At 41.3% G+C, this 26390-nt stretch overlaps 1 protein-coding gene across 6 annotated transcripts in view; it reads left to right on the forward strand.

Annotated features, from left to right (window-relative positions):
* Nucleotides 1-26390, forward strand: part of LOC137324669 (KH domain-containing RNA-binding protein QKI) — a 528184-nt gene that overhangs the window by 353229 nt on the left and 148565 nt on the right. For all 6 annotated transcript variants that reach the window (XM_067989237.1, XM_067989239.1, XM_067989236.1 and 3 more), the window contains exon 4: nt 21012-21155. In XM_067989237.1, coding sequence (XP_067845338.1) covers nt 21012-21155 — 144 coding nt within the window. The remainder of the gene's footprint in view (nt 1-21011; nt 21156-26390) is intronic.

Here is a 26390-nt window from a genome sequence, read left to right on the forward strand (position 1 = left end):
AGATTTGTCAAGGTTAGGTTTGACTGTCTGTAGAAACCCTTATCTACACCTTTGTCACATAGAGACTTGATTTATCTAATCTCCACTGTTGACTGGAGGTCACCGGTTACGGTTATTGGCTTAGTACAAAGAGGAGAACAGTCAATTCTCTCTTAACTCTCAATTTGCTTTATTCACGTCGTTAGATCATATACATATAGCTTATACGTCTGGTTAGATATAGACATGCAGTTTGCACCAGGTTATACAGTTTTATACCCAAACTAGGATCTAAACGCACACCCACTAGGTTTCTCTGACACTTCCTGAGTGGTCACTGAATATAAAGGATAATACCCGAAAAGGAGAGCTGATGCTGGCCAGGCGTTCCGTTCTCTCTCTCTCTCTCTCGACGTCGTCTCTATGTCCCTGACACAGGTTCTTCCACTTCCGCGATGGTTGGTCTCCAGAGTCTTTGCTCTGGCTCCACGCCCCAGATTCTTCATTCTTATTCCGAATCTTATCTCTTCAAGCTGTGCTGTCTCTCTCTCCCTTTGGTTTAGGCTCGCTCACCTAGTCTGTGTCTTCTCCTCATTGGCTCTGTCCCAAGGACTTAGGTAGCATTACCTCATTACTCCTTTTCTAAATAAGGACTTGTGTCTTATCACATCTCCTTTGTCTTTCACAAAACTTAGCTAATTCAAACTGGTTCCAGCCAGCTCAGGCCAGCGACTGAACTCAGGTTACTTCAGTTCAAAAGTTGCTTTTGCCTGTGTGTCAGCAGTTCGGAATAAACTCAGTAGTTTCTGCATCCCCTGGCCAACACCACTTTACTAGCCCCTCAAACTCCAACTCATTCTAAACTCAACTGGCCATATACTGTCATACTCGCTCATCACTGATGTCTTCACTGACCTACACTGGGTTTCTGTCTGCCAATGCATTTAATTTAAAATCTTGATTTTCAGATAGCTACGGGGCCACATTCCACCCTACCTCTACAATCTCCTTCAGCCTTACATTCCCTCCTACACCTTTTGGTCACCACTCTTCACTCTTGCACCTTGGCTCATCAATCCATTTAACTATTTGCATTTATTTTACTCTCTCTCTCTTTCCCCCCTCCCCCTCCCCCCAAAAAAACACCTTTTGAGATGTTATCTACTCAAAAGGTGCTATATAAGTATTTTTGTTGCTGTATTGAAACTTGCTTTAGAAACAGTCTACTCTTAATTCAAAGTTGCTCATTTTAAATAATTTGAATTGAAATTGTGCACAAAATGCCTCCAGTGTTGTGCACAAAATGCCTCCAGCTTATTTCAAGCTACTGCATAATTCAGATTTTTACAAGCCAAAAATGACTTTGAATGAACAGGAGTAGACTGTACAACATCAACACCCAGCATGTCTGTGTAGGCCATGAGCCAACAGCAAACGTTAAGTGTGAGAGCAGCTCCTGCAAAGGAAATAAATGAAAATAATAAAAGTAAAACAACAAATTCTACTTTTAGAGCATCTTGTACATATCAATATCCCAAAGTGTTTCACAGAGGTGAATAAAGTAGAAGCAATTTAACTGTAGTCTGTTAAATAGCCTTGTAGACTTGCTCTTCTCTATCCACTGAAGTTTTTCACGTTCAACTGGATGGGTTTGATTTTGTTTCTTCTGTTCCTCTCATCTGACAGTACAAGGTAGTTAGGTTTGAACATAGAGATTTACAGAAGGCAGTACATTATAAAATATGACAGGTAAATTATTTCTCAATGTTAAGAATAAATTCACAATGGATTTATAAATCAACTTAGCCTTGCTTGGAATTTGCATTGCTATGGATCCATGTCCGGAAGTTGTACATTTTCCTGAATGCCTTTCGAACCCATTAAAGATCAGTAAACCTTCAGATTTTAGGGTTCAATCTGATTTAACCTGATGATTGCCCCCTTTCCTGCAAATAATGAATTCCAAAATTTAAAGTGAAGCCTCATAAAACCCAGAAATATCAATGTCAGCGTATTATAATTCTGCCATGCCGCTAGTGGCAGCTTCCTGCTTGGCACAGGGAACACTTCCTCATCTCCCTGTACCAAATAGCAACTTTGACACAGCATGCCTTCAGTTGCCTGCGTCATGTACAGATGGGTCAATGAAGTTCCATGGGGGATGTGCTGAGGTTGAGGTTGATGATCCAGGTCAACTCCATTTATCATTGCTCTTTATTATTTGAAGTCTTTTATTTCTCCCAAAATTGTTTGTTTGATTAAGCCAAAAGTTTTGTGATTTACAAGCATTATAATTCTTAATGGACCCAGCAAAGCATGAATTTGCCTGCAGCTGATTTCACTTTTTTAAAATCTGAATTCAGGAAAAAAATAATACCCAAGAATCAGTAGGCCCAATGACTAGTGGTCTGCACTGGAACTCCCGTACGCTTCTAATCATCTGTTTTGTTAACATAACGAGGTAATTTTTGGGGCAGGATATGATAGTTGGTCCATCCCTTTCAAGCCTCCCAGCAGGTTCCTTAAGCTCTGGAGACCAAGCTAACAGCCAGCAGCAGCTCCAATGCTTCTTCAGTTGGGATTAGGGAGAAAGGACCTGAAATTCCATTTGGGCCCCTGCACTCGCGGTAGTGCACCAGAACAGGCCCCAAGTGGGTTGACGCAGGGAGACCCAGACACTGCCCAAAATTGTACGGACAGGGTCATCTGCATACATAGTGCTTGTAATGACGCCTCAGCAACGCCTGCCCTGATCTTCCGGGAAAACCAGAGTGGTGCCCTGTTGCTGCCAGGAAACGAGAGGCCCAAAAGGGCCCAAACAAAATGAAGTTTCTTCTTTCTCCTGCAACAATGGAGCTATTGGGGCTTTTTTGTTAAGATAACCAATCCCCTCCTTATGTTTAGCTGCAAAAGCTATGGGGCCTTAACTGGTTTAAAAAAAACACGTCTTCCTACTCTCTGGTCTAAGCAATCCGGCAAGTTTACCTCCGGTTTGATGCCAATTGCACAAGATCCACACGTTGAGAGTCCGCATCACTAACACATATTACACCAGACAAAAATAATGATATTAAAGTACATTTGGCTTGTATTAAGTGGGAGAGGAGAAATTCAGTGCCTTCACTTTGAGTTCTTAATGATGTAGATTCTTATGGAAAGGAAATGCATCTTCCTCCCAATTTTGGACAGTCCATTAAATTCGGCACCACTGCTTTTGATCCTGACAGGAGGTGGAAGCGGTAATTCCCTCTGGTGGTTGATGGTGAAGATGCTGAGTCCATACTAACTGAGCTGCTTCCAAATTAATGGGGATTCTGATGTTTGAATTAGCTTCACTGTCCCTTTTGGTTGACTAAATCAAATGACAAGGCAGCCTAAATTAAGTCACTTCAGCTATCAATATATTTTCTTTGTGATTTAGAAAAGTTAGTTTAAACTAATCAACACATTCTATTTTCTGTTTTGTTACCCTCTAATCCTTTCAGTCCTGCTTTCCTAGTACCATGCACCTCCCATGTCTAAGAAGGCAGGTAGGTGATATCTTCCTACATGTGGGACAAGTGATAGCTTTCCACTTCAGATTTTCCTCCAAAGATGAGGGCTCACTTAACAAAATGAACAATGGATGTACTCAACAATAATGAAGTTTAGACTTCAGTCATTCAATGTGGCATAGAAAGGAGCAATGGGCAGTTGAGCTTATTTGCCAGGGGAAGGGATCCTTTGTTTGTGTTTTGAGGTAAAGTGGAAGCATTGACCATTTTCTTTGGGGAGGAAGGAAGCCCTGACAAATTTCAAGAATGGCAAATTGAAACTGTTCAATCATTGTTTTAAATAGACTCCGAGCTCAACAACAAATAATGGAATGAATCCAGGACACTACTGCTTTATAATTACCAGAACTGTGTGTGAAAAGTGCAGAATGCAGTAATTGCACTGAACAAAGTGTAGTAGAGTAGTCTGCTCTGTGATGGGTGTACTTATGCAACAGGCCAGTGGAAACTCTTGATATAATGCTTACATTAGATGCCTGTGCTTTATGTAAGTGACCAAAAGCACAAAGCTCTGCAGGGTACTCCTTCCTTAACAATGCAAGATTTTGTTGAGCAAAAGTTAAAAATATAGTTACTGTATAGCTGCAGGTGGTAGTAATTTGAGGAAATCTTGCCATGAAGTTCCTCCATGCATTTTTTATTTTAAATATCTTAAAATAGCAATTTAAAGCTGTCATTGTTCCATAATTAAATAGTTCCCATGTAGAGTTAGGAATAAAAGCCTTACTCCTGATGAGGGAAGAACTGTTTCATCAGTTTTTAATGAAAAGGAACTTTTTATACCAGGAATCACTAGCAGTAATATGTAGTTTGTATACAAATACTCTGTCCATTTTCTCTTTCTGTGATTGCACATACTCCTTTGTTACTGTTTTCCTGTTCCTGGTCTTCTGCAAAAGGTTTGCTTTCATTTAAATCTAATGACACTTGGTCTTTCCCCCTACATATATAATATATATGTGTGTGTGTGTGTGTCTACGTGTTTATAGAGTAATGCAGCTTAACTGTCGAAGCAGAGCTTCCAAAGTGGTGCAGCTGCTTACAGCCTTTTCCAAACTTTAGCTCCCCCCCCTGCTGTGATTGCACTTTCAATTGCAGCCATTTTGATAATTTATGCCATTTTTATCCCATATTTTCTGTGTATGAATTCTCGGCATCAGGTGCACAGTAGGAGAAAAACCTGCAGCTAATTTCTCTGACTGGAAATGTACAATTAAAACAATTTACTAGTGGGGGGCTGGGATAATCAATGTGTCTTGGAGCTTCATGTTATAAAATTGCTGTTGTTCAAACAGATAATTAAATCATCATTTTGAACATATTTTGTTCACGGGATACAGCATGACTCATGGCAGATTAGTCATAACTAAATCCTAAAGTTAAGGAGACTGGATATTTCAACTCCAAGGATGATAGTTGTTGAGTGTGTTGTATAACGGGAGTGTCTTTGCATACACTGGCACTGTATGCATCAAAATAATTGGTAGCAGTTCACATAGAGATGCAGTATGCATATGTCTTGATGCTGCCTCTTGTAAACTGCTGTGCTGTTCAATAGTCTTGCATTTGTTATATTTTTAATTTTGAGGTGGGGGGGGGGGGAAACAGTGAAAAGCTAGACTGCTGCTTTTAATTTATTTTATCAGATAAATAGTGCTTTAAACTTAAGCACAGTTTATAAAATAAAATGTAACATGAGTTCCATATCAGTGTCAATCATTTTTGCCTCTCAGTGAATGTTCAAGTATGTAATAGGCTGGAAAAGGGCACTGAACCAACCAAAACATCAGCTGTGACTTATGTCCGAGTGGGGTGGGTATGATGCCACCTTTTGAAAAGCTATATTTTGCAAATTTCATCAGAAACACTTGAAAAGCCACATTAATATCATGAAAAAAATAAAACAAATGTGCTAATTATATCCATAGTACAGTAACTATAAAAGCTATCAGAATTAAAAGACGTGCAGATTTGTAGAATTGTTTTCTGCCCACTGCTCATTTTTGGAATATGGGCTTAAACAGTACCTTTATTTCTGCTCTCAGGACTATTGTGATAACCATTTTGCTGGTTTTGTACAAGGGTTAGTTAGCATGGTGATAATTCTATGCAATAGGAAAAAAATAGACCAATTGCAACACCACTATCACTACCAGTGACAAACCTGTAACCAGCAGTTCTTTACCTTGGTGTCATATTGCTCTAAATGGTCTCTCCAGACACTGACTGAGAACAGTTCAAGTCAATATTTCACATCCCTATCATTGCACTTTATTGAAATCTAAGTGCCAATACTGCTTTGCGATTTTCTTTTGTGTGCGTTACTTATTTGTGTATTGAGGTTTCTTTGTCATAACTTCAGATTTGTTTCATGTTGTCATGTTTTAAAGGACATTTCAATCCTGAACTAAATATTGGGAAGACCGAAGCTATTGGGCTGGATTTTGCTGTGAGCGGCGAATGAACGGTTGTTCGTTAAACTTGCACTTGCCCATAGACTCTTGCACGGCAAGTTATTGTCAACAGGACAGCCAAATGATGTGGCGCCCTCTAGAGGGCATCTGCGACCTGTGTGAACAAGGCAAGCAACTGTGTATTTCCTTAACCAATCAGATTAAGGAATCATTAATAACAGCGCAGTCAGAACCAGGAAGTGTAAGAATAGTGAATTCAATGTCAAATCAGAAAGCGAAATAAAGAGAGGGAAAGAAAGATTGAATTAAGAGGTAGAGATAAAAGACAGTAAGAAAAAGTATTTTTTAAAAAAATTTACATTTTTTAAAAAAGTGTTCAACAATAATTAAAATCTAAAGGAATGAGACTCCACACTTGTAAAAAAGATAAATAAATTTCAGTGCCAGAGAGATTGATTGGCAGTATTAAGACTTACCATGTCATTAAAATAGTACTTGCACTGGAATGGACAAGACCTAACTTTTTTTGGCGAGTTTAGACCGTATCTTCGATGTCAATACAGGAACTTCACGCTGTTCAATTAATTTGAATGGTGAGTCAGCCAGCGCGATGTTGGTTTCACGCAGCTTTTGGAGGAGCATCGCATTTTGAACAGCAACTTCCCGATTTCCGTGTTTAACTGCGCATGTGCGGTCGCCGGAAGCTACTGTTCAATTTGCACATAAATAACAGTGAGCGCTGTTAGCCGCACCATTATTTTTACAGCAAAATCCGGCTCGTCGTCCTTGGCCCCCGCCACAAACTCCGTTCCCTAGCCACTGACTCCATCCCTCTCCCTGGCCACCGTCTGAGGCTGAACCAGACCATTTGCAACCTTGGCGACCTATTTGACCCTGAGGAAACTTCCGACCACATATCCGCTCCATTACTAAGACCGCCTACTTCCACCTCTGTAACATCACCCGTCTCCACCCCTGTCTCAGCTCATCTGCTGAAACCCTAATCATGCCTTTGCTACCTCTAGACTTGACTATCCCAATGCTCAGCTGGCTCGCCTCCCATCTTCCCCCCTCCATAAACTTGTGCTCATCCAAAACTTTTCTGCCCGTATCCTAACTCATGCCAAGTCCCGTTCACCCATCACCTCTTTGCTGGCTGATCTACATTGGCTCCCAGTCTGGCAACAGCTCGATTTTTAAAATTCTCATCCTAATTTTCAAATCCCTCCATGGCCTCACCCCTCCCTATCTCTCTAACCTCCTACAACCCTCTGAGATCTCTACGCTCCTGCAATTCTTGCCTCTTGCGCATCCCCTTTAGCTACCTAGGCTCTAAGCTCTGGAATTCCCTCCCTAAACCTTTCTGCCTCTCTACCCCTCTGTCCTTTAAGACACTCCTTAAAACCTACCTCTGTGACCAACCTGTCCTAATATCTCCTTATGTGGCCTGGTGTCAAATTTTGTTTGATAACGCTCCTGTGAAACGCCTTGGGACGTTTTACTATGTTAAAGGTGCTGTATAAATGCAAGTTGTTGTTGTACATTATCTACTGTAAAATACAACCTCAAAACAAATTTGTTGGAAGTACTATTTTACAGGAGTTTGGTCTGTTTGTTAGGATGTTTGCTAATTTCTTTGTAATGATATATGTATTGGGGTGCTACTGTTTCCTGCACCTGACTGATGTTCCATGGCCCAGTCACTCTAAAGGTAAATAGCATGAGAGTTTCTTTACACAATAAGAATTCTCAATGTCTTCAGTACTTAAAAGCTTTTTAATGTAATGAAATCTCCATTATGTGTATGCATATATACTGTGTTTCAGTTCACATTCCGTGCCTATTGTGTTCTTGGAGGGAAGTGGCATATCAAGATGTTCACAAAGATAAGTATAGATGAGGAGGCCATTTCATCCACCTAGCTCATCCTTCCATAGAAGTCTACACCATCTAACTACCTTTTGAATGATAGAATTACATGGAATTTTATAGCACAGAAACAGGCTATTTGGCTCAACTGGTCTATGCCGGTGTTTGTGCACCACACGAGCTTTCTCCCACTGTATTTACTTCATCTCACCCTATCAATATATCCTTCTATTCCTTTCTCCCTAGTGCACTTATCTAGCTTTCCCTTAAATGTATCTATGCTATTCACCTCAACCATTCCATGTGGTAGCGAGTTACATAGTCTCACCACTCTGAGTAAAGAAGCCAGAGTATCTGTCTTCACTCCCCTAGCTGGAAAACCATTCCAAAACTTAAAACACTTCTTGCATGACTATTGTTCACTGAAATCAGTCTTTAATTTGTCTTTTACCAGTTTATGTGTATGTCGTCTTCTGCTGCCACAATATTGCATTGGATTTACCCTAATCGATTCCACTTTGTACCTTGTATACTTCTGTAAGATCCCCTCTAATTTGCCACATTTCAAGGCTATAGTCCATGTTTGCCTAGGCTCTTCTGTGCACTGCCTCATGAGCTTGGATGTTTCCCTTGTGCCTTGGAGTCCAGAACAGAGGGCAATGTTCAAGCTGTGACCTGGCTAGAGCTCTGCTCAGCTTCAGCATGACAGCTTCAGACTTGTAATGTCCTGATTTGGCAATATAGGTCGGCATTCTGTTTAATTTGACTATTGCTCAGCAATAATTGGACTTTTGGATCTTTTTCAGCCTCCCAGCTAGTTCAAGTATAGCCATATTTTGACTTCCAGTGCACATTGACTTTCATCTGTTGTAGTCCTGCCCACTTGCAAGTTTTATATTGGTCATTGTGTGGTTCCACGTATGCTTTACTACCCCATCTCCAATCTCTTTCTCCTCCCAAGTCCTTGAACATGTTGCCTTTCAAATCTGTACCTATTCGAGCTGAACTTCAGGCCCCATATCTTCTCCAAGACAAGCACTTTCTATTTCCCATCTCTAACATCGCTCAGTTCTGTCCCTACCTCAGCCCATCTGCTGCAGACACTCTCATCCATGAACTTGTCATCTCCAGATTCAACGGCCTCCCATCCTGCAGCCTCTGTAAACCTCACCTCATCCAACACTCTGCTACCCTTATCCTATCCTGCACCAGGTCCCATTTGTCCATCATTCTTGTCCTCTCAACCTACATTGAATTTAAAATTCTCATCCTTATGTTTAAATCCGTTCATGGCCTTGCCCTTCCCTATCCCTGTAACCTCCACCACCCCTATAACCCCCCTTCTTCCCTCCCCCCTCCCCCTAAACTCTCTGTTCCTCTGACTCTAGACTCTTGTGCGTCCCCCTCCCTTTACTCCACCGTGGGTGGTTATGCTTTCAACCACCTAAGCTTCACGCTCTGAAATTCACTCCCTAAACCCCTCCACCTCCTTCTCCTCCTTTTAAGATCCTCAAAACTCAGTTCTTTGACCAAGCTTTTGGTCACCCCTACTAATATCTCCTTCTTTGGCTTGACATCCATTTTTTGGTTATGCCTCTGTCAAGCGTATCAAAGTCACAATATTAATACAGGTTGTTTTTGTTGTTGGAGCCCCCCCAAAAGTAATGTAATGTCATCTGCCCATTTGACCAACTTGCATTGTTTCTGAATCCAAGTCGTTTATGTAGATTAGAAAGAGTAGGAGCCCCAGCACCGATCCCTCGTGTGCTCCACTCATACCACCTCTATAGCCTGCCCACTCCTCAAATAGTACATGCTGTTTCCTTTCTTTAAGCCATTTATTTATACATCTTCGGGTATTATCCAGGATACTCACTGCTTTCATAGAGAACTTTTTCCAATGGTTTGTAGACAGGTACACTACATCATGGGGCTTTCCAACATCCCCTTGGGATATCACTTCCTCATGTTGCCTTGTTTCCAATGCAAGGACACTTTCTCTGTATTTGTCAATTCCCTGCATATTGAACAGACTGCACTGTGTTTTATTTTCTAATTTTTAAACTTCGCTGCATTAAATGCAGTAGTAATATTGCACAAGTTGCATGCTTGTGGTGAGAGTAGCTGCCAGTGAAAAGATTAGACGATGGTTAAAAATGTGTAGTATTATAAGTGGCCTTTATGCCAAGGGAAAGACTCATTGACGCTCATTCTTCTAATACTTTAGCTACTATTATAGCATTCAGCTTCAATTTGAAAGTTCCTAATGTTTTTGTCCCTAACATCCTGCCTGGTAGATTATTCCAAACATTTATCATTTAACTGCCGAACTATACGATAGCATAATCCAGTGTAAGAGGGAGTGCTGCACTGTCTGAGGTGCCGTCTTTCGGATGAGATGTTAAACCAAGGTCCCATCTGTGCTCCTAGGTGGACGTAAAAGATCCCATGGCACTATTTCAAAGAAGATCGGGGTAATTCTCCCCAGTGACCTGGACAGTAATTATCCCTCAACCAACATCTCTAAACATAGATTATCTGATCATTATCACATTGCTGTTTGTGGGACCTTGCTGAGTGCAAATTAGCTGCCACTCTTCCTGCATTACAGCAGTAACTACACGTCAAAAAAGTACTTCGGCTGTAAAGCGCTATGGGACGTCCGGAGGTCGTGAAAGGCACTGTATAAATGCAAGTCTTTCCTTCTGTCTTTCCTTCTGTCTTTCCTTCTGTCTTTCCTTCTGTCTTTCCTTCTGTCTTTCCTTCTGTCTTTCCTTCTGTCTTTCCTTCTGTCTTTCCTTCTGTCTTTCCTTCTGTCTTTCCTTCTGTCTTTCCTTCTGTCTTTCCTTCTGTCTTTCCTTCTGTCTTTCCTTCTGTCTTTCCTTCTGTCTTTCCTTCTGTCTTTCCTTCTGTCTTTCCTTCTGTCTTTCCTTCTGTCTTTCCTTCTGTCTTTCCTTCTGTCTTTCCTTCTGTCTTTCCTTCTGTCTTTCCTTCTGTCTTTCCTTCCGTCTTTCCTTGTTTTGCACGTGTGCTTCTTCAACTTTTTGATGGCATCAAGAAAACACTTGGTAAGATGAGTCTAGATACGAATCGTTAAGCTGCTTTATTTCACTGCACGGGCACATTCCCAAACATAAGACACTCGCACCACTTCCAGGACTGCCCAGCATCATTGTACCCAAATTGTAACAAAAATATTAATTAGTATATATAAGATAAAGTGAACCCAGAATATTACTTTAAAGCCAGGAAAGTAGGGTCGAATGATATAAATGTAAATTTGTATTAAGTAAATTTAAAACAGATATTAGACAGAAGTTCTTTGATGAAAATACAAAGCAACAGTTATGATTGGGTTCACTTATTTCAATTAGTGCAACTTGTGGGTCATCTTGCTTGACAAACAAAATAACTTCTAGCTACTATCCTGCATGCTACTTCTGAGCCTGGCCAAAGCTTACCCTCTCAACATTCTGTTTGTAGACTTGACTCCAGTATCTTGCTCTTCTTTTAATCTCCCTTTGTTCATAGCCAGAAAGAAACAGACTTCCCAACACAATGGATGTTGAGGTATATATTGATTGCTGAGACAGGCTAATGAATTGCTTATTATTCACTATCTATGGGGAAACGGCGTCAGAGCTAGTTCATTATCACTTGCGCCTTTTCCCACCTAAACTTGTGTGAACATACTTTGCTTTAAAAACACTATTTAAATAATTTTTATTTCAAATCTTTCCAGTGGCAACATGGTCAACAAAATCCTGAAATCTGACAGTTTTATATACCCCAGTGAAGTCTTCCCATTACTGCCTTCTTTCTATGGAGCTTATGTTTCTCTTTTTTTCTTCATAGCTCATCCTCTTTATACTTAGGTTCAGTCTTGCTGCACTCTCTGCACCCTCTCCAATGCATTACTTTATTTTTGTGGTATACTGCCCAAAATTGATCATAGTACTCCAAGTTGGGTCTGTCTGTTTCCTTAGCACATCCTCTGGAAACTTGTATATTACTGTTTTTGATATCTATCCCAGCATTCTATTACCTTTTTAAAAACATATCACCACAATGAAACTGATGAGTCTACCTGACTAATTCAATTCAACATGTGGGAAATGCACAGTTGGCTGATCAGCCACTGAAAGAGAAAGGTAGTTAATTGTATCCATGTGATTTATATCAATTAGTGTTAATTGTATTCAGGTGGTGCATATCAATTGAGAACTCTCGTATCCATTTATAAAAGGGCTGATCTAGGGTGTGGGTGTGACGTGGGTCTCTGTGAATAAAGGCTTGGAAGCAACTGAAGACCAGGCTCTTGTATTCTATCCTACACCACCGGGCTATCCAATGTATTACAAGGTAGTCTCGTATTTTGGATGTAACAGTTCTATGTGTTAAAGAGGAATGGAAAGGATCCTGTTTTCCATTTTGGAATAAATGATATGGGTGACAGGCAATTGGAGGTCCTTCTGAGGTGCTATGGGTACATTGGGTTCATTGAAGTTATCTGGGGTAATTCCTGTGCTGACTACTGGTAGTGTAAAGCTAATCAAAAAAATCATTATTTTTAACTTGTGGTTAGAGAGAGTATGGAGAGAAGAAATGAAGTACATTATGTTAAACATGGGTTTGGTGAAAGACGAGTGCTGTTTAATAAAATCAATGGCATCTAAATAGATAGCTAGTAAATGGACCGTAATTCATGTAATGTGAATGGGAAATATTTAAATTAGAAGGGGGCAAGATGAGAAGGACAAAATAGCATCTATGATAAAGGAGCTGAGGTAAAATAAATGAGTAATTGAGGGTGATAATTATATTGAGATACTGAAGAGTAATGTTAATAAAAATATATGTATGTATGTATGTAAAAAGATAAGATACTGGGGCTTGAGGTCTGTATGTGGAATGAGAAGGTGGGCTAATAGAACTGGTGAACATTGAAAGATAGGTTTCACATTGAGTTTTTTAATGTTTAAGAAGGGATAGAAGTTATAAACTGGTGGATGCGTATCATTGCCAATATGGGAGGCTTTAACATTATCAGAAGGGGTTTCGTTGTTGCTGGGAGATCAGGATATTTGGGTGGACATTTGTTTTGTATGGAGTAGAAAATCAAATCAAATCAAATCAAAATTGCCATCAACTTCCATGGCAGTAGAAGGAAATTGATACAGAATTACTTGAACAAATAAAAAGCGTATCCAGGAAAGTGAGGACGATGACTGGGGGATTTTAGCTATCTTAAATTGCAATGGAGTGGGGATGGGATAGAGAGGAAATGCCTTTCAAAAAAGGGTGAGTTTGTAGTGCTATTTAGCACTGATCCTGAAATGTTCGAAAACTTGAGTAATCCTTTGCTATGGATAGAGACAGGTGATCAAATAAATGTAGCGAGTCAGAAAATCTGATTTAAAGGGTCAACATAGAGGGAGGTGATAAATTGGAGCAAAATATGTTTATCAAAAATACTAATTGAAATTGAATTTTTTACAAAGCTTTTATTTTTGCTTTTGTACATGTTCAGTTGCAATGTGTCATGGTACATAGGAAAACCAGGCCATTTAGCCCCTAAATTGCATACTGTAGACATTGCTGATATTTGCATTATGCATGGCACAGGCTTGAAAAATTATATATGATTGAGGGTGGCTTATGGATGACGGCCTATGCTTTTATTCACTCTGTTTGCTGGAGTTGGGATGGTGGTGAATAAGAGTTTCTAGACATTACGTCAATGGTTAGTTCCTCCTGTCAAGATCCTGTGGTTTCCTTTTTTGTTTGGTTACTGTATACTTTTCTGCTTGTGTCTGTACTTACTGTGAGGTGCTGCATGGTTGGTTATTTGGAGGCAATAGTCCAGAAATGGAGGTCGCATTTTTCAAGAATTTCTCCTGGTTCAGTCTTAAGGGGTACTTAATTGTATACAATGAGCTGTCCTCCACTGTGCCTCTACCCACACTAGTCAGGTGTGGAGGGAGATCTATCTGCTGCCACTTCAACTTTGCCAGTCTGGTAGATTTTGGGCATAACCAAAAGATGGATTGTATCACCTGTGTCATAGAATCAAAGGAAATATTAGAAAGGTTGCAAATTAAATGTTAACCTACTGCATGGTGTAGCAAAACTTAGACCTAAGTTTTTAACTGGGGAACCAAAAGACAACATGAAATACAAAGAAGAGCTGAAGAAATTGGAAAGGGGGAAGACTGTAAAATGTGTAAAACAATCTAACATTGGAGAAGATAATCTGCGCTGAGAGAAAATGGAGGAGGATGGGAGGGTAAATTGCAAGAGTGTTGGGAATAAATAGAGGAAAGATCATAGGAAGGGAAAGTGGCAAAGCATGCCACAGAGAATTGGAAAGATCATCTGGCCCACTGCTAAGCCAGACCTGGCACACTGTTTCCTAGGGCTCCCCCAACACCATGGGCAAACACCTGAAGTTTTTTTTTTCCTTATTGTGGATGTACTCCATTGAAAGATAATGGGGAAGGGAAGTATGGAAATTTAAATTTTTTTTTCAGAGGTTATTGCTGTAGAATTGGTAGCCTATCCTTTTGGATACTTGGAGGAATTGGAGATGTGTTTGAGTTAGCAAGTCCACATGTGGCCGATTGTGTGCATTCATGGTTACGTTACCTTACCTATGGAAAAATGGGGAGACAATAGAAAGGTGACCAATAGAATTCAAAGCTTGTATCATTGAGCTATGAAGAAAGGTAAAGGAAATTAAATCTATTCTGGAAGGGTGGGTGGAGCGAGAAATCCAGTCTTTTATGATGAATTAAATTTTACCTTGTGACTTCATTTGAGGAAAACTTTTCTTACCTGAATTGTCAACTTATGGCACAGATGGCAAATACTTCATGAAACATGTGAATTTATTAAGGCTTCAACAGAAGAGAGCAATGTGGGTTTGATGTAGGAGGATAGAAACTGGTCTAATCGGATCCTGAAACGGGAGTTTGATGGGGCGAATGACACAGTTTCATAGTAGGTACAGCACAAGAGGAGGCCATTCAGCCTATCGTGCCTGTGCCAGCTCTTTGAAAGCTTTCCAAGTAGTCCCATTCCCCTGCTCTTTCCCCATACCCCTGTAAATTTTTTCCCTTCAAGTATTTATCCAATTTTCTTTTGAAAGTTACTTTTGAATCTGCTTCCACCACCCTTTCAGGCAGTGCATTGCAGATCGTTACAACTCGCTGTGAAAAAAAAAATGATTCCTCATGTCGCCTCTGGCTCTTTTGCCGATCACCTTAAATCTGTGTCCTCTGGTTAACGACCCCCCTGCCACTGAAAACAGCTTCTCCTCGTTTACTCTATCAAAACTGTTCATGATCTTGAACACCTCTATCAAATCTGCCCTTAACCTTTTCTGTTCTCAGGAGTACAACCCCAGCTTCTCCAATCTCTCCACGTAACTGAAGTCCCTCATCCCTGTTACCATTCTAGTCAATCTCTTCTGCACCCTCTTTAAGGCCTTGACATCCTTTCTGAAGTGTGGTGCCCAGAATTGAACACACTATTCCAGCTGAGGCCTAACCATGTTTTATAACGGTTTAGCATAACTTCCTTGTTTTTGTACTTCCTCGTTCACCTGAGGAAGGAGGTAGCCTCCGAAAGCTTGTGAATTTAAAATAAAATTGCTGGACTATAACTTGGTGTTGTAAAATTGTTTACAATTGTTTTTGTACTACATGCCTCTATTAATAAAGCCGAGGATCCCATATGCTTTTTTAACAGCGTTCTCAACTTGTTCTGCCACCTTCAAGGATTTGTGTATTGCACCCCCAGGTCTGTCTGTTCCTGCATCCCCTTTAAAATTGTACCATTTAGTTTATATTGTCTCTCCTCATTCTTCCTACCAAAATGTATCACTTCACATTTCTCTGCGTTAAATTTCATCTGCCATGTGTCTGCTCATTTCACCAGTCTGTCCATGTCCTCCTGAAGTCTGTTACTATTCTCCACATTGTTTACTATCTTTCAGGGTTTGTGTCATCTGCATACTTTGAAATTATTCCTTTTATACCCAAGTCCAAGTCATTAATATATATCAAAAAGAGCAGTGGTCCTAATACTGACTCTAGGGGAACACCACTGTATACTTCCCTCCAGTCTGAAAAATAACAGTTCACCACTGCTCTCTGCTTTCTGTTCCTTAGCCAATTTTGCATCCACACTGTCACTGCCCCTTTAATCCCATGGGCTTTAATTTTGCTAACAAGTCTATTATGTGGTACTTTATCAAATCCCTTTTTAAAGTTCATATACACAACTTCAACCTCACTACCCTCATCAATCCTCTCCATTACTTCATCAAAGAATTCAGGCAAGTTAGTTAAACATGATTTTAATTCAACAAATCCGTGCTGACTTTTCCAAGTGCCAATTAATTTTGTCCCGGATTATTGTCTCAAAGTTTTCACACCACTGACGTTAGGTTGACTGGCCTGTAATTGCCAGGTTTATCCCTCTCCCATTTTTTGAACGGGGTGTAACATTTGCAATCCTCCAGTCCTCCGGCACCATCCCCATATCGAAGGAGAATTCGAAGATTGTGGCCAGAATCTCTGCAATTTCCACCCTTACTTCCCTCAGTAACCAAGGATGCATCCCACTTGGACCAGGTGACTTTTCTACTTTGATTACTGCCAATCTTTTAACTACCTCCTCTTTATCTATTTTTATCCTATCCAATATCGCTACTACCTCCTCCTTTATTGCTACAATGGTAGCATCCTCTTCTCTAGTGAAGATGAATGTGAAGTATTCATTTAGTACCTCAGCCATGCCCTCTGCTGCCACAAGAAGATCTCTTTTGTCCCTAATCGATGCCACCCTTCCTTTGAATACCCTTTTACTATTTATATGTTTATAGAAGGCTTTTATGTTAGCTGCTAATTTATTCTCATACTCTCTCTTTGCTTCTCTTTTAGATCCCTTGTTTCCTACATTCTTATGTTTTTAAGTTGCAGTGATATAATATGAATTCTATATTTCTCTTTATCCAAGGGTACAAATGCTCCTGCAATGCACTACTTTAGGTGGCTTTTGACAACTTTTTATCTGGAAGTTTTAAGGGAAGAGAGGCATGTTAAATTCATACCTCCTTATTGCTGTTGTATTTGTCCAAATGTTCCCCCTAGAAAAAAAATTAAAACCTTAGCCAGTCAGTTCACATTGGAAACTTGACACCAACAGTTAGGGTTTCGGTATTTATTAATATAACACTCAAAATAAAATCCAAACTTGGCACTGGAACACTCTGCTTAATTCTAGAGCACGCTTTCATGAAAAATCAAACTAGCTTCTTCTAGGGGATAGTTCTGATCAATTTATTTGAATTCAGGTACAAAATCTTTCCTTCCTTTCCTTTGCGCAGAAATGTCCTTGTTCAGCGCATGAAAAGGATCAAAGAAAAGAGAATAGGTAAGTATAGGAGCCATCATTTAAGCTACACAAAGCAAAAGAGAGAGACTTTGATGGTTCCTTCCATCGTCATGGTCCAGTTCCATGTGTGAGTGATGAACAAAGCAACCAATCTCACCTACCTATGTACTGGACCTATATTTATTGCAGAGATACTAAGTTGTGATCCATCTAATGGTTCTGCAATTGGGTAGCGCAGTCTGCATTTCTACAGTACGTTTCACATCTTCAGATAATTGTCCATATTACTGCTGAGCTTACAGCTGCATAAAGGTTAATGTTACAGCTGGAGGCAGAAAAATACACTGTAGAGATGGAGGTTATGAAGTTACTGTTGCAGTAACAAGTTAGTTGAACCCTTGTGCAATAATGGCCTGCCCTACCGTGTGCTAGTTTGCTCAGGTTCACGTACACCAAGTCATTCTCTCTCACTCCTGCTGATTTATTAGAATTTAAAAGATTCACTTTACACTAAAAGATTGCCTCCTTCTAGCAGCAGCATTGTGATACTTGTACAAGTGTGATGTTCCCATTTTCCACACCAGTCATTCTCGTAGCCTCTGAGATTAACAATTCGTATTGAATTATGGACAAATTTATGCTTCGGACTGATACTCAATTGAGACGGGACTGGACAGGAAACCTCGTTTTCCTCAGAACCCTTGGTGTCGTTTTTGATTTTATGCAATTGTGTAAAATAGGGTGATAGCGAATTGGCAGCCTGTTTTACATCTACCCCGATTTTTATTTCCATTGAAGTCAAAGGAAATAAAAATCGGGAGAGTAGTAAGACAGGCTGCCAATTCGCCATCACCCCATTTTACACTATTGCATAAAATCACAATCTACCCCCGTGTGTCCTACAGAGAAACTTGCATCCTGTTGTTTAGGCCTGGGTTCAAACTTGTTAGTGAGCGAACAGTGTTCTATTTCACGCTACCATCCAGTTCCCCATTGTAAATTTATAATAAGCAAGAATGGAGATCTCAACAGAAGTACATTCTTATTATCATGCAAAATCTAATCTGCCAATCAAGTGAGATGGATAGCATTCAAGGCGCAAGTTACGCTTCTGCATTAGACCTGGAAGAGAGACTCATGGTGGCAACGAGCAACTGGACGCAACCTTGTCTGAGATCTGTACACCGTATACAGTATGCACATGTGAAATTGAGTTCTGTCAGACCAAAGTGATTCTGCTCAGGTTTACAGTGAGATGTGCAGGTTTTGGAACATCATTACTATAGGATATAGGTTAGTAAAAGAAGATTGTGGAGGATAAGATATACAGTCTGACATTGCACCCAGAGACGTAATTTGGACTGTCGTTCACAGATGTTATCTCTGCCGTGTTTTTTTTAAAAAAACAACTGTGAATTCTTCTTTTAATCTTGAGTCTTAAAAGTTGTACAGTTGTTTTACTTAATTTCACAAATCAGTGCGTGTTCTGGGGAGCATCATATGCAATGCCTAATAAGTTAGGTGTGAAATCTTTTGAGAAGGCTTGAAAAGGAATTTCTTTCGAGCCACTGTCAGATGTTTTCTGGCTTTGTGCGTGAACAATTCTGTAAATCTAGCGCAGTTTGACACTCTTAAAGACAAGGATTCACCACCCACAATTGTCATGTTAAACACCACGCAGAGCAGTGTGTTGTAAGGCCACCATTTGGCCAATAACATCGTGTTGTGTGTTTCCAGAGAGTGTGACATTTTTATAAACATTTATCTTGGAGTTGGAAAAAGCCATCTGTGCAGGGTAGCAGATCTGTTGCAGTATTTTCTCTGGTACAATGTACCAGGTGGGAAGAATTCCGTTAAAGGCCCATCAAAAATGTTGGCAGGATTGTAGCAAAGTTGGGACCATCAGTACCCACCTTCAAAAAAGAAGAGAACTGTTCCGATAATGGTGTAGTCGTTTTGTTAATGCGTCAACCAGAATAAATTGAGTGAAATGGATTTTGTATACCAGCGTATTAGCATCATGACTTGGAGATCGTGCTCTTTTTATGAACTCCTTGCTGCTTTAATGGCCCTTAATGGTGTGCACACTCAAGGAATGGCAATATCCTTTGGGCATCAAGTTTATTTTTATTGCTTCAGGGTTACTCAGGCACAAAAAATTCTTTCTGATGCATGCATTTAGAGCAAAATATTCGATACCATAAAATTCTGAAACCTCTCCAGTTTCCAATGCATACTCTGCTAATATCTGACAATTAACCCGATGATTAAGAGGAAAGGAGTGTATTACAGCAGCTTTTTTTTATTCAGTATTTTTCTTCCTTCCCTGTTCTTACAAAAGATGGGTGGGCACAATCCATTAGAGCAGCAAACCACTGTGCAGTTAAGGATGATTTCTCCTAATTGTATTTATTTCCATAAATTATCACTGTAATTTGACAAAGTACTAATTAATATATAATTTACGGTCCCAGAGGTTGAAACATAACTAAGAAATCAATATTTTATACAAATCAAAAAGTCATGGTAGTAATTTCAGGATTAATTAAATACGTACGGGTGGAAAATATTCATCTTCCTTTGCTGTCAATTTCATTAATCAGTCCAAGTAGCCTAAATGGATTTGGCTCGAGGGAATGTCCCCAGTTGTATTGTAGCCCATTGCAGTCACTGGTGCCATTTGTCTCCCACATCCTGCAGAGCCCTGTGGAGACTCAACATCTCATGAGATAGTGTGGCAGAGTTCTGTTCAGAAACTCGGTTGGTCTTCAAACTCTGCTTAACCTGAATACAGAATTTTGGTCAGAATTCAGGAAGACCATTTTGGACAGTGCTTCCAGATTGTGAAGCGCTCTATTCTGGTGAGGGTCGGAGGGCGCAGGAAAGTTCGATGCCACAACGTGAAAGATTGCCTCTTGCGGACTTGCAGTATGGTTCTAGCCATGCCAGTGTAGGGGTCTTCAGCTTAACCCAGGTGGAGAAGAACATTGTTATTGTAACTATGAAGTGGGGATATAATCAAAAATACAAAACGGAGCTGCAAGCCTAGATTATATTAATATCCATTTCAACATATTTGAGTTCCTGAATAATTGAATTTTTAATTTTCTATTTGGACAGCTGGGGCATAATTGGAGGTCTTCTTATTAAGGTGTTTGATTGTATTTTGTAACGAATTAAAGATAGGTGAAAATGTTCCAGATAATTATTTGACATTCATACACAATTCCAGTAGTTAAAATAAAATCTGATTATTTTAAATAAATGGCTTGCTATATTTATGGCATTTATATCATAAACCTTGCTTGACCTAGATGTGAGTGTAATTAATAGTTTTTTTTTGTTGGAAGTGTTAGATTGTGACTTGCTTACAGTGACAATTAGCGTGCGAGCGATGGAAGGACACATGTAAAGGCTTGGTCATGAGAGCACGTGCATCGCATCTTAAGCTTGGATTAAGGATGGCACAGTGGCACAGCATTTTAATGCTCCAATGTCTTGTGCCATTGAGGTACAGGTTCACCTTTACTTCATGATGAGTTCTTGGACTCACCCGTGACTTTATGGGAGTTGGACAGTGCTGAGCAGAAGATGCCTCAGGCTACTCTGTGGGGTCCCTTGCAGGTAGTCAGTTACAGAGCACCACAGACAGAGGCGTGGAAGAAGGCTCCGTCTCTGTTATCATCTCAGTGAAGTTATGACCAATTGGGCACAAAGGCTTAACACAAGCAAAAGAAAAATGTGACTTCTGTTTGTTTTTTTTAAAACCTTTTTTTTTGCCCTATTGGTGTTACAGGAGGAGCAAAACAGAGGCAAACCCAACTGGGAACACCTGAATGAAGACTTGCACGTATTAATTACTGTGGAAGATGCACAGAACAGAGCTGAAATCAAGCTAAAGAGGGCAGTGGAGGAAGTTAAAAAATTGCTTGTACCTGCGGTAAGTAACTTCAGTAATGGATTCCGGTTTCTCCCATGTAAATTCTCTCTGAACAGTTCTGAGTTCAGAATCAATTGTCTAAAAATTTACAAACAAAAAGTCCATAAAAGGACAATTATTTTTTCTCATACCAGTTTCTCCCCTCGTCTCCTGAAGGCGTTGACTGCTTGTCAGGGTCTGGTTCTATGCAGCCCCTCCAACACCTTGTCAAAATAACCATTATTCATGTGAGAACCTTGACAATGAATGCTGGCAAGTTGTTTGATTTAGAGCGGTGATGCAGCTGAGCCTATCCTCCCCCTGACATTCATACTTCCAGCAGGGGTTGCTGGTAGATGCAAGAAGCATTGTTCTTTGTTGCAGTAAAGTGTATTATATCAGAGATCAACTCTCATGTAAAACATCACTAATGTGTGGCACCACTTTTGATGGTATGTAGGTTTGCATCCACAATCCCTGAAACCACTCCGTTCCTGCTGTCAGTTGCATTGATGTGACGATGAGTTCCTCACAGGGAGGGAAAGATGATGGCCTAGAAATTTGATGGCGGTGTGGCCATTTTACATGTGTAAAGCAGATACCTCTATGGCGGGCAGCATGTGCGTGTTCATTCCATGTCGAAAGTTTGCCATATTGGTTAGGGTTGCTCAGTGGGCGTCCCGGGTGTATGTCTGAAACTGGCATTGGACCCATTGCATATGCAAATCAAGAGCCTAATGCCTGTTTCAGTCCCCTTTTCCAAATCGGTCTGTGAATGACAGCAGCATGTTCCGTGCATGCTGAGGTCCATTTTTTCAGGCGCTCAGCAGCCAAACCACTTGTCCTTAAAGGGACCACTCCTGGCTGCCACCTGAGAGGTAAGTCAAAGGAGCAGGAGTGTTCCTCCCAGCTCCACATTAAAACTGCGGGCCGCTGCCAACCATCACTTCCCCCCTCTCCCGACTGCTTCCCCCTCACCTCCACCTCCCAGATTCTCCTGAGGCCTTCGATTGGAGTTCGAGCTGGTCAATCAGGATGCCCCACCCATGACCAGCAAGCTGTCTCTAGGGCCGCGACTGGCACCACAGCTCGCCAGTACTAACCTAATGATGCTGGCAGACCAATGTACCCTGGTGCTGCTGCTAGCCTCATCAGGTGCTGCACTGGGATCGTGCCCCAATTCGGGTGCGATCCAGTTTCTAGGCCGATGAGTTGGAGAATCATCTACAGGCTGCTCATGGACATTACTTCTCAATGACATAGATTGAAGCTTGAGAGCTGTCATCTTGGCCTCGGCTCGTGTGTATCATGGGAGAGAAATGAAGAATGGACTTTCCGGGGGGAAAAACACACAATGAAACAATTGTTAAGATCCCATGGTGCAGGCCCATTTATATCTTCTATTAAGATCACATTTGCTACCTCAGAAATTATATAGGTTTATTATTATTAATCAATGCTTTGCATTTGTTTGCATATTGGTGAACTTGTAAATTTTACTTACCTGGTACTTACAGCAATGTGGAATCAGAATACAACATAAGGGGAAAAAAAAATCTGGTTGTAACTTTATTCTACTTGAAAGGAAGATAATAGTCTGAGAAGAAAACCAATATTTTACAGTTTTGTCACTGGAACCAGTTCTGTATCCTACATTAAAGTAGTTCCCATTGAGGGCTTTAAGCTTTAACTCTAGCTTTAGTGATGGATTTGCACCCTCTTCTTGTGACTAGATGTTATACTTGGCCTTAAGTTCAGCTGTAGGAGTCAGGTTGTATTCTCAAAACTGGTTAATTTACTCCCACTTCAAAAGGCCCAGAGGGCATCTGATTTTCAGGGTTCTGTAATTGCAGCTTTTCATGGTAGCTTATGGATCTCCTCTCTATTTCCTAACTACCACATGGCTAGGCTCCCATTCCCTCTGGTTAAAAGTTTGCAGTTTGTTTGCATCATTATTCTGTTTATGATATTTAATTATTAAATAAATGTATCTAATTTTCAATTTAATTACTGACCTAATGGGGTGCAGAGTTATGACAAGGAACTGTGGGATATAACTTATATTCCACTTATCATGCTGTCTATAATTTGCATGTAAGCTCACTTATTTGATACAAATCAAGAAGCTCAACAACATCCAGGACAAAGCAGTCCTCTTGATCGGCAGCCCATCCACCACATTAAACGTCCACTCTCTCCACCACTGGCGCACTGTGGCTGCAATATGTATTATCTACAGGATGCACTGCAGTAACTCGCCAAGGCTACTTCAACAGCACCTTCCAAATCCATGACCTCCATCACCTCGAAGGAAAAGGGCAGCAGGTGCATGGAAACACTATCACCTCCAAGTTCCCTTCCAAGTCACACACTATCCTGACTTGGATATATATCACCAGACGTTCATTGTTGCTGGATCAAAATCCTGGAACATTCTACCTAACAGCAATGTGGGAGCACCTTCCCCACATGGACTGCAGCAGTTCAAGAGGAAGGTTCATTATCACCTTCTCGGTGGCAAACAGGGATGGGCAATAAATGCCGGCCTTGCCAGTGATGTCCACATCACTGAATGAATAAAAAAAGAACTGCAACTTTTCATTGTGCATCCCACATAACTGTTGCTTCTGACCTCCTTCCTAATCTGTGACCTAGATGGTGTTCCTCAATGTAAAAAATCTTCAGCTCTGAATGAATCGCACTGATACATTTTGTACCTGTGTCATCTTGCCACATTGCAGATAGACATCTAGTTTTACGTGATCACATCTGATTCAATTGTGCTTAACCTTTCTGGGTGTCCAGTCCTAAGCATTAATCTTGGTATAGAATTATTTAAGGATATCAATGGACAGAAACTGTAGTTTGACTGTTTGATGAAACAAGTTACAAAATAGAAAAAATTGAATGCAAAAAATTAGGCATGATTTAAATAGAAATAGCTTTCAATGAGATTTGCCTTTACACAGCACCTTATCACATCTTTAATGTCTCAAAGAACTTCGAACTTCACATTTTTAAAAATTCATTCTCAGGAGGTGAGCGTCGCTGGCCAGGCCGACATTTATTGCCCATTCCTAGTTGCCCTTGAGAAGATGGTGGCAGGCTACCTTCTTGAACTGCTGCAGTTCTCTAACAGTTTGATAAGCCGGCAGAGGAGGCAGTTAAGAGTCAACCACATATAGTCCAGATTGGGTAAGGACGGCAGGTTTCCTTCTAAAGCACATTAATGAACCAGCTGGGTTTTTACCAACACCTTCATGGTCACTTAACCCGCCCAGTCAAATCAGTGCGTTCCCCACGCAATCGCGGGTAAATTGAAGCCACTTACCTTGGCGTCCGGGTTTCCCGTTGGAAACCTGTGCAGCGGGCGGATTGCGCACCCGCATCACAGGCTGTCAGCTGGAGGAGCTCTACTTAAAGGGGCAGTCCTCCAATGCTGCTCCTGCAGCAAACAGCCAAAATTACAGCATGGAGCAGCCCAGGGGAAAGGCTGCTCCCAGGTTCAATGATGCCTCACTCCAGGTGTTACTGGATGGGATGAGGAGGAGGAGGAGAGAGATCTTCTACCCGGCAGACGGGAGGAAGTAGGCTGTCTCTGCCACCAAGGCGGCCTGGCTCGAGGTGGAGAGGAGGTCAGCAGCACCAGCAACATGTCCCGCACCTGGATACAGTGCAGGAAGCGCTTCAATGACCTAACTAGGTCAGCCAAAGTGCGTAGCATAGTGGTTATGTTACTGGACTAGTAATCCAGGGGCCTGGACTAATAATCCGGAGTCATGAGTTAAAATCCTGCCACGGCAGCTGGGGAATTTAAATTCAATTAATTAAATTCAATTAAATAAATAAAATCTGCAATTAAAATACTAGTATCAGTAATGGTGGCCATGAAACAACCGGATTGTCGTAAAAACCGATCTGGTTCACTAATGTCCTTTAGGGAAGGAAACCTGCCGTCCTCACCCGGTCTGGCCTATATGTGACTCCAGACCCACAGCAATGTGGTTGATTCTTAATTGCCCTCTGAACTGGCCTAACAAGCCACTCAGTTGCACAATCTCGCTAAAAAAAGTCATAAGAATAAAACCGGACGGACCACCCGGCATCGGACCACTGGGTACCGGACATGACAAAGGCAAACCAAGCCCAGTCAACCCTGCAAAATTCTCCTCACTAACATCTGGGGATTTGTGCCAAAATTGGGAGAGCTGTCCCACAGACTAGTCAAGCAACAGCCTGACATAGCCATACTCACAGAAGCATACCTTTCAGCCAACGTCCCAGACTCTTCCATCACCATCCCTGGGTATGCCCTGTCCCACCGGCAGGACAGACCCACCAGAGGTGGCGGTACAGTGATATACAGTCAGGAGGGAGTGGCCCTGAAAGTCCTCAACATTGACTCCGGATCTCATGGCATCAGGTCAAACATGGGCAAGGAATCTGCCTGCTGATTACCACCTACCGTCCTCCCTCAGCTGCTGAATCAGTCCTCCTCCATGTTGAGCACCACTTGGGGGAAACACTGAGGGTAGCAAGGGCACAGCGTGTACTCTGGGTGGGGGACTTCAATGTCCATCACCAAGAGTGGCTCGGTAGCACCACTACTGACCGAGCTGGCCGAGTCCTGAAGGACATAGCTGCCAGACCGGGCCTGCGGCAGGTGGTGAGCGAACCAACATGAGGGAAAAACTTACTTGACTTCGTCCTCACCAATCTACCTGTCGCAAATGCATCTGTCCATGACAGTATTGGTAGGAGTGACCACCGCACAGTCCTCGTGGAGACGAAGTCCAGTCTTCGCACTGAGGACACCATCCAACGTGTTGTGTGGCACTATAACTGCTCAATGGGATAGATTGAGAACCGATCTAGCAGCTCAAAACTGGGCATCCATGAGGTGCTGTGGGCCATCAGCAGCAGCAGAATTGTATTCCAGCACAATCTGTAACCTCATGGCCCGGCATATTCCTCACCCTACCATTACCAACAAGCCAGGGGATCAACCCTGGTTCAATGAGGAGTGTAGAAGAGCATGCCAGGAGCAGCACCAGGCGTACCGAAAAATGAGGTGCCAACCTGGTGAAGCTACAACTCAGGACTACATGCATGCTAAACAGTGGAACCAACATGCTATAGACAGGGATAAGCGATTCCACAACCAACGGATCAGATCAAAGCTCTGCAGTCCTGCCACATCCAGTCTTGAATGGTGGTGGACAATTAAACAACTAACGGGAGGAGGAGGCTCTGTAA

The sequence above is a fragment of the Heptranchias perlo genome, chromosome 8, assembly GCF_035084215.1.
Source record: "Heptranchias perlo isolate sHepPer1 chromosome 8, sHepPer1.hap1, whole genome shotgun sequence".
Classification (NCBI taxonomy): Eukaryota; Metazoa; Chordata; class Chondrichthyes; order Hexanchiformes; family Hexanchidae; genus Heptranchias; species Heptranchias perlo.